This window comes from Periophthalmus magnuspinnatus, chromosome 3 (assembly GCF_009829125.3).
Source record: "Periophthalmus magnuspinnatus isolate fPerMag1 chromosome 3, fPerMag1.2.pri, whole genome shotgun sequence".
Classification (NCBI taxonomy): Eukaryota; Metazoa; Chordata; class Actinopteri; order Gobiiformes; family Gobiidae; genus Periophthalmus; species Periophthalmus magnuspinnatus.
The window spans coordinates 4,071,008-4,086,139 of NC_047128.1; the positions used below are offsets into that span (position 1 = coordinate 4,071,008).

General features: G+C 39.9%; 1 protein-coding gene across 2 annotated transcripts in view; it reads right to left on the reverse strand.

Moving 5' to 3' along the window:
• Positions 1-15,132, reverse strand: part of secisbp2l (SECIS binding protein 2-like) — a 57,068-nt gene that overhangs the window by 17,118 nt on the left and 24,818 nt on the right. The window contains exons 3-10 of one of the 2 annotated variants that reach the window (XM_033985022.2): positions 13,680-14,007; positions 12,482-12,617; positions 6,920-7,171; positions 5,646-5,761; positions 4,579-4,689; positions 3,391-3,498; positions 1,891-2,058; positions 446-587 (exon numbers count right to left, since the gene is read on the reverse strand). In XM_033985022.2, coding sequence (XP_033840913.1) covers positions 446-587; positions 1,891-2,058; positions 3,391-3,498; positions 4,579-4,689; positions 5,646-5,761; positions 6,920-7,171; positions 12,482-12,617; positions 13,680-14,007 — 1,361 coding nt within the window. The remainder of the gene's footprint in view (positions 1-445; positions 588-1,890; positions 2,059-3,390; positions 3,499-4,578; positions 4,690-5,645; positions 5,762-6,919; positions 7,172-12,481; positions 12,618-13,679; positions 14,008-15,132) is intronic. The other variant, XM_055230948.1, reaches the window with a different exon arrangement.

A 15,132-nucleotide genomic window follows, 5' to 3' on the forward strand; every position in this document is an offset into this window, starting at 1 on the left:
GGCATAAGAACTTTTTATCGATACTTTGCAGTGACTGGGGGTATTCTGTATGTATGTGTATGGTGGAATGTTCATCAGTTACCATGGTGACACTGTGTACACATTAGCAAAAACTGTCAAAAAGTCTGAACACGCAAGAAAAAACACAAAATGGATTTAAACAGCACATTTTCAAGAGCCTGTGATCAATCCGAGCGTTCATGGTCCTGTTTAGGAGTTTTATTTTCATCAAAAACGTGAGAGCGGCTAACTGAAAAACTGTTGACTAATGCTAGCTAGCTTGTGACTGTAAAGGTTTTGAGAGAGACTTGTTCATCAGCACAAATCAGCTCACCTGTTGTAGTTCCAACTAAATCAGTTCTTTCTGGTGTTATTATGTGAAAATAAAACTCAGATTAAAGCCTATCATAGACTCAGACCGAGCAGTGCCTACAGTTAGCATCACCTGCAAAAGACAGTGGTTTGGTGTTGGTGATCTGCCGAGCTTTCATGGCCTGTTGGTGTTTGGCCAGAGCGGTCAGGATGTCGTCCATGTCCAGCTGGACCTGGGCTTTGCTCCTTTTCCCTGTGGCTTTGGTCACAGCCTCCTGTCGAAACGAGAGGGAAAAAAACATCAGAAAGAAAAAGACACACAGTGAGACTCAGAGGACAACGGCAGAGGACCTGACCATCTCCGGTGTAGTGTCATGTCTATGAGGTTTCTGCTGGAATGACTGGATGTGTGAGGGTCAACACCAACAAACACGGCGCACACAGGTCTGACTTTTTTTTTTTAAATCACTACCATTTTTTATTTTATTTTTACATCTCTTGTCTTGTTCATTTTTCCACTTGAGCTCAACCCTCTTACTCTCTTTCTCTTTCCTTCAAATTCAACATAATTTAGCTTACACACACAAACACAAGCATACAACACACACACACACACCTCAACACATACACAACACACACATAAGCATGCAACACACACAACACACACACACACAAGCATAGAATACACACACACACAAAAACACAACCCAAACACACATGAGCATACAAAATGCACACAAACACAGCACACACACACACATACAACACAAACAGAAGCACACGACATATGCACACACACGCATGCATACAGCACACACACATAAGCATAGAACACACACAAACACACACGCTACATTCACTCATGGTTTATTTTTATATTTATCATTTTCTTTTCTTATCTACAAACTGTCCCGTTATGTCTTCTGTCTCATTAATACATCTTAGACATTTTAAGCATTTTTAATGAGAGTGTAGGTCTGTCTGTGTGGCTTTAAATAAAAACAAAAAAACAAACAAAATCAAAACAAATAAATACTAATAGATCAGTCAAGGCTACATCACCCATGCTCCCACACAATTCTCCATAAATATACAAAAACATGATACAAAACAACACACTACAACTTCACAAACCTGGTGTGATGTGCAGTAGTTTCATTAACGCTGATTGTAATGTGATAGCGCTGTGACGGGGGCGGAGCTTATAAGGTTATCTAAATATATTATGTGCTACAGTTAATACCTCTATGATCCAACAAATGATCCAACAAAATCTATAAAATTACTTATTAGAACTAAGTGCTCTGTGAAACTGACAATTAACAACTGCCACAATATGGTCATAATAGTTGTCCTCTAAGATTATAAACCAAAACAATACAGTTATTAATTTGAGCCAAGTCTTGAGTGACACACTCCAAACTCCATCGTCTGCTCCATGTGTGAACAAACCAGAAGTGGAAACTGTTGGCACCTGGAGACAGTTTGCACGGGGCCAAAGTGTGACACATCTCCACAGAGGAAGAACGCTATTTTTATAAAGTGTGAATGACGTCTGAAGTGCTCCCAGCGCCGTACCTGCAGTTTCTTCTGTTCCATGCTGATCTCGGAGTACTCCTGAGCGGTTGCCAGGGCTGCAGCCAGCGCCTTCTTCCTCTGGCTCTTGGCGCGTTTGGGGACGGAGGTGGTGATGGGGATCGGAGTTTGTACAATGCTGATGGGGGAGTTTTCTGGCAGATTATCCAGCTGTCGAGAATGAAAATTATTTTAGCCTACGTGGCAACTCCCGGGGTCATTTTCATGTTTTAGAGCGATGCAGAAAAACACATTTATATTTTTGGACAGACTGAGATTCAAATGAGAAAAATAATTATATTTAGTAGGACAGTGAATTACAGAATTTTATGCAACCATAGACTGTTTATATAAATGGACATAGCTAACGTGCTAGCTGAAACATTCTAAATAGGAAGTGATCATCTGGCTCCAATTCACTTTCTATTGAAAAACTATGTCTCTCTCTGTAACTGGTGCTGCCAGATTTGTCATTTTGGTTTTAAATGTTCGTTTTAACCCGCTCTACATGATGAGGTTTTTATTTTGCTATTTTGTCCATAAATCAAGGTATGAACACTAATAACAAACAAATCAGACACCTTCTTTCCTTTAGATTGCTCCCACTAGCGTTAGCAACAGGTTTGATTGACAACGTTGCTAAGTGCCCGTTCCCTGCTAAAAAAGGAGTTACCTTCAACAGCCTCGCTCTGGATTGGCTCTTTGGTTGCTATGATACTCTTGGTCGGAAGTTGCTGACAGTTTTGAAATATTATGGATATGAATAATTATAATTGTAATGTTATGAACAAGTTCCATGTTTAAACAACTTTTATATAATTATATTTTCTTATCAGTGGAAACAGCTACGATCTAGCGGAGATCATTCTGGATAAACAGAGCCATCAACAAAAATTAGGAGGCCCGGGTCAAAAAGCCTCACAATTGTGGGCCCCCTAAGACCCTGGGGTCCGGGACAACAGACCCCTTTGCCCCCCCTGTCGACGCCCCTGCACTTACATAGGTTTTTTTTGCACATTCTGGTGATACAATGACGATTATCTTTGTTGACGATTATGTAAAATGTCCCACGAACGATTATCGCCGATTATTGCACTCCCTTAGTCCACTTCTTTATACGGTCTGTGTTCACAATGGTCACTGAGAATGCCGTGTGTTTATTCTGCATAAAGCACAAGTAGTTCCGGCAACAGTTAAATCACATTCTATATCACTGCTCTGCGCACGTCGCCATAGCAACATGTAAACAAATGCGCAACTGTTGTGACTCTAGAACGTAGGGACTAGCTTCATGTAAAACACAGAAATAATTCATCTTTTAGACATTTCCAGATCGTGAACGGACTTTTTTCAGATCGACAGGTGAGCCGTTTCAGTTTATAGCCGCGGTAACAGCACATTAAAACAACTCAAAACGCACAGATCCTCGTCGTTTGATGCTTACATTACATTAAAATCACAAGAATGAATGAAATCAATGAAAAAGTATGTGTGAGGTGTTACCAGGGCTTTGGGGAGCGCTGTGGGCGGGGTTTGAGCCTGCGCTGAGGGAGGCTCTGGTTTGGAACTGCGACCTCCTGCCGACGCCAAATCTGGAAACTCGTCTTCATCCTGAAAAAGTGGAAGAATTTGTGGGATGCAGATTATACTTTATAATTATTATACCACACACAGACTGTATAAAGAAGTGGACTAAGTGAGTGTGACGTCACCCACAGCGTTCACCTCCAGTCAAATGAAGCTCATCGCGGCTAGAGCAGTTATAGATGACACTGTAAACATTATAACTTGCGATGTATTTTTATTTTAAACTTTTTTGCAATTCACTATGAACCAGAGATTCAGTGTTCTTAATAGATTTAATTGAATAGAGCAGTGATCTAAAAGAGATCATGAGGAGAAGTAGATTTCGTCTGCACATTTTGGTGATACAACGGCGATTATCTTCGTTGACGACTATCATGATTATATAAAATGTCCCACAAAGGATTATAGTCTGTCCTTTTTATCACGATAAATGATATTATTGTTTATGGTCCTATCCCTAATCCAGAGCGAGGCTGTTGAAGGTAATGCCCCCTTCCCGCCTGCACTGCTGGTTTAGCAGGGTCAATCAAACCTGTTGCTAATGCTAAAAGGAGCAACTTCAGGCACCTGATCGGTCTGTTATTAATGTTCATATCTTGATTTATGGACAAAATAGCAAAATAATTTTAACTTTAAAACCAAAATGATGAGAGAGGAGTGAAAATTTTTCAGTGGAAAGTGAATTGGAGCCCGAGTCAATGGAGCAGGAAGTGCACCCATGATCATTTCCTATTTGAAATGCAGCGGCTAGCACGTTAGCTATGTCCATTTATAAATACAGTCTATGATACCACATGAACTGCTGCTATCACATATCACTATAGTTCAAACTTAGTTCCAGTTGAAAGTTTTTGTTTATTTCGTGTTGGAAATATGAGCCCAAACATCATGCCATAAAAATGTATAAGACAAGGAAAAAGAGGCAAAAAAACATGATCAATTAGCATTACCAATAACTTGAACACTACCACAAACATTATAGAAATATATCTCCATCACTGCATCAACCTTTTCCACATCAACCCATTTAAAAGTGTCATATCTGTTCAAGGACTTCGAAAATACTTTCACACAGTTTAAATACATGTGTTGTATTGTTCTCACCTGGAAGTACAGTGGCTCTGGAGTGAGCTCGGAGCCCGCGGCCACAGCGGACTGCAGCCTCTGCTCTGTCTGGAGGGGCTGAGGCCTCTGCTGAAAACCACTGTGGAAATCCTGAAACAGAAACACAGATGCTATAAAAAACAACTGGAGTTTTTACACTTTTTGTCATATAGATTATATAGCTGTTAGCCCCCACACGATTAGCCTGCGCACATGTTTAGCCCCCGCACGCTTAGCCTGCGCGCATGTTTAGCCCGCACGCACGCTTAGCCCGCACGCACGCTTAGCCCGCACGCACGCTTAGCCCGCACGCACGCTTAGCCCGCACGCACGCTTAGCCCGCACGCACGCTTAGCCCGCACGTGTTCAGTCAGTTATTACATAGATTTTAATTACCGGTATGTTGTTTAATTTATTGTGTTAGTTACAGCTCAAGTTTAAAGGGCCAATGTTACTCTGTTTTCTGATCTGTTCTAATGTTGTTTCCTCATCCCACACAGACCTGGAGTTGTGTTTTGTTTCATTCACACGTTTGAGTAACACTTTATTATTAGTCTGTAACATCTCCACAGCTCAAAATGCTCTGTACCACTTTGTGATGTGGTACTTTGCAACAGATTTATTTGCCTGGTACTCGAGTTAGGGGGGTAGCTGGCTTGTGGACCAGATCTTGGGCGTTATTGGAGACAAAAACATTGAGTGTCATTGCTTTAGAACAGGGGTGTCCAAACTTTTCTCATTAAGGGCCACGTATAAAAACATAGACAAAGCTGAGGGCCGATTGAGGGCCATAGACTGGGCGCCATTACAGTGAATACTTCAAATCTGTGTGTTTATTACAAGTTAAACTGAACCACTAAAGCTTTATTCATGCTTAAATCCTCAAAGGGATGCATTAAATATTTGATTTTCAGAAATGTACAGTAAAAAGTACTGTTTAAGGTAATATGGGCCAATTCACGTAGAAGCTTGAGGGCCGAGAAAAATTGGTCTGAGGGCCGCATTTGGCCCCGGGGCCGTAGTTTGGTCATGCCTGCTTTAGAACAACACAAACTTGGGCCTTGTACCTGTGAGAAGTTCCTCTGCTCCGGTTTCCTTTGGTCCGCTCGTAAAAAAGGCCCGTTCCTGTCGCCCCAAGACTTCTGCGTCCCCTGAGAGGACAGACTCCGCCCCCACGTCCCACCTGAGAATCCAAACAACAAAACAAGTGAAACAGGACACTGTGTTTGGACATGGGGTATGCAGTTAATATTTTTATATCGCTGTAAATCCTTGGCCTTTGCTCAGCCGCCTTTTCTTTTCAAACAGTTTTTGCAGACAGTGGAATCAGCTCCAGAGAGTCTCAAATTGTCTGTAGATCTTAATAATTTTACTAGAAAAAGTGCATTTTAAATGATCAAATGTGTCACATCAGTCTGGTTCATTCGTTCTGTTTCACTGTAAAAACCTGCACATAATGAGTTTTATATGTGTTTGGACTGTAGGAAACATACTATACAGGACATGGGGACATTTTATTGTATTTTCCTGCTAATGTTACTGATGAACTCTTAGTCTTATAATGTAATTGTAATGAAAAGTGTATTTTTAATGTGTGTTCACCTGCTCAGGAACTGCACATGGAAAGTAGCAGTAGCTAAATCTGGTACAAATCATCTCTTCGTTTGTAAGATTAATGCATTTGTGCATGTTCCCTGACAAATAAAGAGAAAGGGAGAATAGACACTCTCCAATAATGTACACATCAAAATTTCATTCAGAGGGAGTTAATGTTGTCTGGTTGTTTTGACATCAATAAAATCACCCAATACATTTTTCTAATACAAATTAAAAAAACGCTGTACCCATTTTTTTTTTTTTTTTTTCAATGTGATTTAAAGAATATCATTTAATCTGTAATCTTATTTAGGAGTTAACTTACACATATTACACTATTTTCAGATCTATATAATAATGTTTACTCCTCAAAAACAGACCTGGAGTTATGTTTTGTTTCATTCACACATGTTTGAGTAAAACTTTATTATTAGTCTGTCTACATCTCCAAAGCTCAAAACCCTCTGTTCCACCTTGTGATGTCATGAAGTGGTAGTTTTAAAGTTAACAGCTCCTTTTACCTTTAATTCAGTAGAAAATGGCAATTCCCGGACTGAAATGATCCAAGTGATTCTAGTGAAGGTGTGTGGAGTTTAAAACACAGTGGATTGCATTATGACATCACAAGGTGGAACAGTGTTTTCAGTTTGAGAGAAGAACTCTAAATATGCAGGTTTGTGTGTTAAACATGTGTGAATGAAACAAAACACAACTCCAGGTCTGTTTGTGATGAGTGTGTCTTTACCTGTCATCACACCAGCCTCCACGCCCTGTCCTGTAGTCCCAGGGGCGGCCTCTGAGGTGCGCTGCGTGGCCCCCTGCTGGTTGTGTTTGGGACTGCAGTATCCGCTGTCACTGTCGATGTCGGCCTCGCTAGTGCCCGGCTCGCTGTAGCTCTCTGCGCTTTGGGGCTGCCGTCTTCGCTTCGTTCTGTTTTTCCACGACAAAGGACTGATGCGATCGGCTGAACAACGGCCCGACAAGTCACCGGGGAAATCTGCAGACGGGACAGGGAGCAAATATAGTGTCAATAAAATGAATTAAAGTCACTATTAAAGGGTCCATATTACGCTATTCTCTGATTTCTATTATAATGTTGTTTCCTCATCACAAACAGACCTGGAGTTGTTAAGACATTAACCTTCAAAACTTAAGGAACATACCACAACGCACAAAAAACACTGAAGGAGCAGCAGTAGATAAAGTCTGAGAGGTTTTCAAAAATCACACTGAAACATTACCTCCATTAAAATGCCATATTTTCAAAACCCTCTACACAATTCTCAAAAATAAGTCTCTTTTTTTTTTTATTTACTAAGGTTTAATTCCAGTTAGTTCTGATACAAAGTCCCGGTCGAGTCCAGTTAGTTATGATACAAAGTCCGGTTTGAAGCTCGAGTCCAGTTAGTTCTGGACTTTAACTGGACAATTCGAGTCCAGTTTAAGTCCAGTTAGTTCTGTTAGAAAGTCCAGTTTGTTCTGTTACAAAGTCCAGTTCGTTCTGTTACAAAGTCCAGTTTGAGTCCAGTTAAGGTCCAGTTCGTTCTGTTACAAAGTCCAGTTCGACTCCAGTTAAAGTCCAGTTATTTCTGTGACAAAGTCCCACTCCTGCATCGATTCCTCCCCCTGACATTACACAGGACTTCGTTATTTAACACAGCTACATTCTTTAAAGTAATAAAGTAAGTAATGCTGCTTTTATGAATGCTGACAGAAGTGATGGATGTGCCTCTCAAATATTCCTAAGGGCATTATGGGAACTAAAGCGGAACAGTACTTACTGGTAACGCACATAAATAACTTCACTATTGTCAGTTAAAATGGACAAAAAGATGCTAACGATCTTTGTCTTAATCAAGATTAGCATTAGCTTACACAGTCCACGTTCACTATCAGATTAGCCGAACAGCTAAACTGAACCACTGACCAGTAGATTTTGAATATTTAGGAATAAAAACGTGCATTATTATTCATATAACTCAGAAAATATTCATTATTTTTGGACATTTTGTTTTAATAACACCACCACCACTCGTCTTTGGTATAAAAAGGTCTTTTCTTATGTGATTTAGCGTCTTGAAAATCACTATTAACTTATCGTTCTATGTATGAAGCTGGAACCACATTTTTTTAGGTCAATGTGTACATTTTCTTTGCTCTACTTTTTGGTCATTTTTGTCGAGACGATAAGATTTAACCTGCAAAAGTTCGAAATAACAACTTGTCTGACTCATTACAGATGCAAACTAACAACTAAAGTGTTTCATTCTGCTGTTTATGTCTTGCAGCTCATGATTTTTAACAATATTGTAGATTTAGAACAGTTTTTGTGGTTTAAATCTGCTCTTGGGTTTTTGTCAGTGGCGTAAACGAGCTTCAATATTAACTTTTATCGTCAATATTTACTTCAGCGATACATCAAACTTCAAAATGTGTAATCCTGACAGGCCAAAGGATATCGATTACAATTATAAAAATGCGACAACAATCTTTTTTTTTCAGTTCAGTTTTTCAGCTCTAATTTTTAATATATAGTAGTTAAAGTGTTAATTGTAATTTTAAAAAAGTAAGACAGCCAGCAAGGACTGAACCAAAAAACAAGTACTATATTTGAAATTCACACACCTGCTGCGTACATTAACACAACTAGAACCATTAAAACCAGCTCTGAGTACATACTTGAAGGCCGTTTGCTAGTACTGTTTACATGCCTGTCTTCTCGTGGTATTCCCAAACTGGAAACTTGACATTCCTTAGTCTGAAGTCAACCCGCTGGACGAGATTGAACTTACGGGCATTGTGTCCCGTTTCCTCTCACACTACGACCTCACGCGCCCAAGCTGCTCATTTTAAAATCGCACGGAGATTTTTAGTCTGGGTTAGTTTTTAAAGAGGGTTTATTTTAGTCGACAAGTCAAAATATAGAGGTTTTGCCGTGACATCATTTTATTTGAAAAATTCTTATTAAAAGAGGCACTGAGCAGGGGCGGTGCCAGGAAGGGGGCATGAGGGGGCGCTAGCCTCCTCTAGAATGAACAAAGTCCCCCCCCCCCCCCATAGCTCCCCAAAAAAGTTTTTCAACATTTTCATAGTACATCCAATCTCGACTAAAAATGTGCAAATGGCGACAGAATTTGTTCAAAATGAGACTACAAAAAATTAAAAAAATATATTATAAATCCATATTAGTTTTCATAAATCATTACAGGGGCCAGCTACGTTTAAGCTTGTTTAAATTTCCTAGAACCCGTGTGCGTGACTTGCTTTATTAATTTTGCTTTGTTAATTGGGCTGATTGGGACCTGTTGCGTGTAAAAACTAAGATTTTTTTTTTTTTTATATTATGAGAAAAGATGTCCACATATACGTTTTAATCATTCCCGAGAAACTACAACAGCGAAGCAAACATGGCAGACGGAGCGGGTGAGCTAACATCCATATAAGGCTCCAAATCAACATGTTAAGTGAGCGCCCCCATTGAAGAACGTGGGCCACCCCGATAGCTCCTCCAACCAAAAACGTCTGGCACCGCCCCTGATACTGAACTATGGGGAGCTTAACAGACAAAAGGTGTTTCGATGGAGCTAGAAACGCGCCCATGATCATTTCCTGTTTGGAACGCAGTGGCTAGCAGGTTACCTATGTCCATTTATATAAACAGTCTATGGTGTGGGTGAGTGTCTGATGTGTTTGGGCAGGGTGTTCCAGGAGGTGGGGCAGCGGCGGAGAAAGCCTTGTCCCGTCAGGCCCTGTCAGGTACAAACTAAGTATTTATCAGAGTTGTAGACTTTTATATCTCTTATTAAAATGTAGCAGCTCTTTCACATTTTAGATTTAGTGTTTGGAGCTTTTACAGGAGAAAATGTCATTACATCATCTCTCATAAAAGAGCCGCTTGGCCCATTTCAAACCAAATGAGTCAGAAAGAGCCAAATGTTTTTTACAAGTAACAAGCTTTATAAATTAATTTGAAAGAAGTAAGTCAACTGTTTGCAACTATTAATACTTTATAAAGAATATGCAACGTTTTGTATTTATGTGGACTTGTGGACTTATTTCAAGTGTTTTTAGGGGGTCTGGGGGTTTTGAGCAAATTATATGTAATTTCCTGCATTTTGGTGCATTTTATGTTTAAAATTTACTCTACAAAATTATCATTATTCTTTCTGCTTTCAATTTTATGCATGGGATTTGCTCAGACACAGTAAAATAAATCTAACTTCAATAGAATGAATACTCTTTGGTATGCTACAAACATTTAAATAACGTACACTCGTGGCTTTTTAGAGACTGGTTGCAGACAACGGCACAAAAAGTTGTAGGAGTGAAGATGTTTGGCTGCTCGTCCAAGCCGCTTCTTCAGTTGTGGTCAGATTACTGCTGGACACTGCCTTATATCTGTCTGAAGGGAGGAGATAACGACACTGAAACTCAAAACACCTATTGTTTACAGTTTGTTTGTTGGCTAGGTCTATTGTGCTACTCTAAGTGTGCACTGTGCCTGAGTCCTACTTAGGATAGTCATTCAAGCCCCTAATGAGTGATTTCACACCTATTCCACACCGTCTTCACTCCTACAGTGTTTTTTTCCAGTTACAGATTTTATATTTTTCTTTTGTTGTGGGTCAGACCTGGACGACTGAGGTATTACACAGATATGTTGTAAACAGAGACTTTTTAGATACATTTTTAACCAAATAAAGCGTTAAATATTTATGAAAATCAAAATGTATTTATTATTTCTGTACATTTTGATTTGACAATGTGCAGTCTTGTGTTAGAAAAAGGTTTTTATTCTGTTTCTTCTCTTTTAATGTTAATTTCATGATTATTTATGTTTCAATTTGTTGTATTCTGTAAAGCACTTTGAATTACTTTGTGTATTAATTATGCTATACAAATAAACTGTCCTTGCTTTGCCAAAAAGGCTTTTCATATGTACTAGAGTCTAAATAGTCCAGATAACGAATACGATTATTTTGTCTAGTCGATTAATCAAGCTTAGTTGTAATTGTAACAGCTGCACTCCGGTTACCTTTAGACAAGAAGGAGGAGTCATTGTTGTAAACTCATGCCTAAGGAGTGTGAGGTGAATGCACTCAGGTTCAAACTAATCTTGTACATCAATCTTTCAGTCATTTTACAAATACTACCAGCATTCGGATCATACCAGGTAGCAGTGCATTGTGGGTATTTCCTTGTCTTTGTGAGCTTACCGTCAGAAAGCACAGCGCTAAGGTCAATGACTGAAAGTAGCTAGTGTGATCTTTTATGACACTGTTACGCAAAACGATGTAATATTTTAAGGTTTATTACTGCTCAGGTAAATATAGAAGATAATAAACGATAATAGTAAAATTAATTTATGGCACTGATACAACCCTAAAGCAGCACTATGCTCAAATTTTACTCTGAAATGGACAATATGGTTAAAAATGGGCTGTTTATATAAATGTACATAGCTAATCTGCTAGTCGATGCGTTCCAAACAGGAAGTGATCATGGACGCGCTTCCAGCTCCATCGACTCTGGCTCCAGTTCACTTTACATTGAAAGACCATCTCCCTTCTTTCTGTAACTGCTGCTGTCAGACTCGTCATGTTGGTATTAAAATGTTCTGGTATTTTTATTTCACTCTTGTGTCTGTAAATCAAGATATGAACATTAATAACAGACAAATCAGGCGTCTTCTTTCCCTGAGGTCGCTCTCACTAACGTTAGCAACAAGTTTGATTGACAGTGTTGCCAAATTATCCCTGCTAAACCAGTGGTGCGGGCAGATTAGCCTTGCCAAACAGCCTCGCTCCAGATTGGCTCTTTGGTTGCTATGATACTCTCGATCGGAATTCCAAATATGGAAGTCGGCCATAGAAGTTCTCAAATTTTATCGTAGCACCAAAAAATACTACAAAACCTTTCCTACCAGAGCAAAGAAACTATATACTGTATTTTCCGGAGTATAAGTCACACTGGAGTATAAGTCGCACCAGCCAAAAAATGCATAATAATGAAGAAAAAAAAACATTTCACATATAAGGCGCATCTGAGTATAAGTCGCACCTCCGGCCAAACTACGTAAAAAGTGTGACTTATAGTCCGGAAAATACGGTATGGTATATATTGTTCCATCTTTCATATATTGAACAATAAGTTGATATAGTGATTATCATGACAGGCCCATCAAACGCACATCATGAATCAAAACAATTTAGCTATGTTACATAATAAGCTCTAAAATCCACATGCTGTAACATTTTACAGTCTCCATGGCAACAGTAGTACGGTACATTCTCAGGCTGATGGTCACCTGTTTGCTGCGCTGCGTCCACGAGCATCACTGTCTTGGTCCTGCCGTCGGGCCCCACGGTGCAGACCTCCTTCTGCACGGCCACACTGCGAGTGGGGGGTCTGCGGCCCCTCTGAGAACAGGCCCCCGGCTGCTGCTGTAGCACAAACGTCTGGGTTACATCATCTGAGACGCTGTACGCTTTATTACTACACTTAAAGGGCCCATATTACTCCGTTTTCTGATCTGTCCTAATGTAGTTTCCTCATCACAAACAGACCTGGAGTTGTCTTTCATTCACACATGTTTAACACACAAACCCTGCATATTTAGGCTGAGTTGTTCTGTTCCACTTTGTGATGTCATCATGTGGTAATACAGAAAGTGCTCCACTGCGTTTTTAAACTTCATACACCTTCACTAGAATCAGTCCTGGAATTATCAATCTCTACAGAACTAAAGGTAAAAGGAGCCGCTAACTTGAAAACTACCACTTCATGACATCACAAAGTGGAACAGTGCATTTTGAGCTTTGGAGATGTTACAGACTAATAATAAAGTGCGACTCAAACATGTGTGAATGAAACAAAACACAACTCCAGGTCTGTTTTTGACGAGGTAATGACATTATAACACGACTTAAAGCTCAGAAGGTCAGTTTTGTGTAGCATAGGACCTTTAACCTCCTAGGACCTGGTGTCCTCATATGTGGACAACACATTTTGAGTTGTCTAGGCCACAATGCAAAGAATAACAACAGCATAGAAGAACAGCAACAATGCACAAATATATTCAATTTAGAACATTTTTAAGAGTTTAGAATGTTTAGAATATTTGATTTTATTTTTTGTATAGTCACATGTCTCCTGCTCCTATCTCTTCACGAGACACATTGTTCCAAGAGGCACAATTGTTGTTTCTCATTTTGTTTTTACTCAGGACAAATGTTGCTGTGTTCAGGGTTTTAATAGTTTTTGCAAATCATTATTCAAATATTTTATCAAAATGATTAAACAAGTCCACATATGAGAACATTCGTTTTACATCACTTTTCTCAGAAACTACATCATGTAAAAAGTTAATTCTTTGTTATTTGGGCTGATTGGACCTGATGATGTAAAAATAAAGAGAATTTAATAAAACCATAAAAGAGCTCAGGTCTTAGGAGGTTAACACTACATAACACAGTACTATATAGACTCGAGAGACCCTCCATTACCTTTGGGAGCACAGCGGGACGCACCAGGCCCCTCCCTCTCTGATTGGCCAGTCCGTAGGCTGGGCCCAGAGGCAGCGTTCGGTCACCAACATCTGTGGACACCGGGTTCACGACTCCGGCCTGGACGGGACCAGGGTACGGCCCGGGGAAGGGCTGGTAGAAGCCCATCATGGGGGTGCAGGGGGCGGGCATGATCTGGTAGTACGTGTAGTCGTTGGACACTGGAGGCTGAGGGGACGACAGAATGGGGTAGGCCAGGTACGGACCACCGGGACTGGGGTTTGGCTGCTGCCAGCGCAGCTCCCCTCCATTGTACATGGGATGTTGCCTGACAAGAAAAATAATACATAATATTTAAAATTTGCAAAGAACAGTAGACAAAGTGTTTGCACATTGATCCGAAGGTTGGAGGTTTGAACTGCAGTGTCTGTGTACACTGGTGTATGAATGTGTGTGTGAATGTGTGTGTGAATGGGTGAGTGGTTCCTGGATGCAAAGAGCTTTGAGAGTGTTGAAGGTGAAAAAGTCTGTACAGTTGTCCCTCGCTATATCGCGGTTCATCTTTTGCGGTCTCGCTGTTTCGTGGATGTTTTTTGGTGGAATTTGACATGCTTTTTACATCATCTGAACGTGCATTGTGTTCTGCGTCTTGATTGGCTGTTGGACTGTAGACCATTGTCCATCAGTCTCCTCCGTGCTGTGTCTCCTGTACAGTACAGAATGTGTTCAGACAAATTTACATAAATGTTGGATCGCAGTGTGACTCTGAAGTGCTGTATGTTTGCAATTTGTTTTCTCCACTGACAAAACCCACAGTGTCGATGAAACGTTCTGCACCGACAAAGGCGTCTACGAAGGTTTGAACTTTGAGAGTGTTTAAACAAGAGAGAAATATGAGAAAATGTTAATGCCTGTGTGAGAAAAGTGTATAAAGTGTGTGGTGAGGGGTTTTACAGCAAAAAACATAGAATAATAGAGCTGACTACTTTTTTTTTTTTTTTTTTCATTTTGCCTACATTTTTAAAATAACTCGAACTGCTGTCTGGTCAGTTTTGAGGTTTAAATGTTGCTATAAACACTTCCAATAACTGAGCTCGTGGTATGTGGCAGAGCTGATAAGGGTAGAGGCTGTTTTCTGGAGCATTTCCTCACATTGAGATTAAAGGAAGGAAATGGGCGGATGTGCTCAGAGCAGAAGCTGACCAATGGAAACAATGACTGTGGTCTGGTCTTAACTCAAAATGAAGGGAGGTTTTCATTCATAATTAAACAGCTTTTTACACACGAGACTAACGGCTCTCGACATCTGCTTCTAAGATCCACAGCAAATGATTTTTTAATTAAGAAGAACATTAGCTTGACAATACACTATACACAAATAAATACTCAGGTTAATATGTTCAGCTTTTGTGGAAAACAAAACAAGTACGACTCCCGCCCACACAGTCACTTT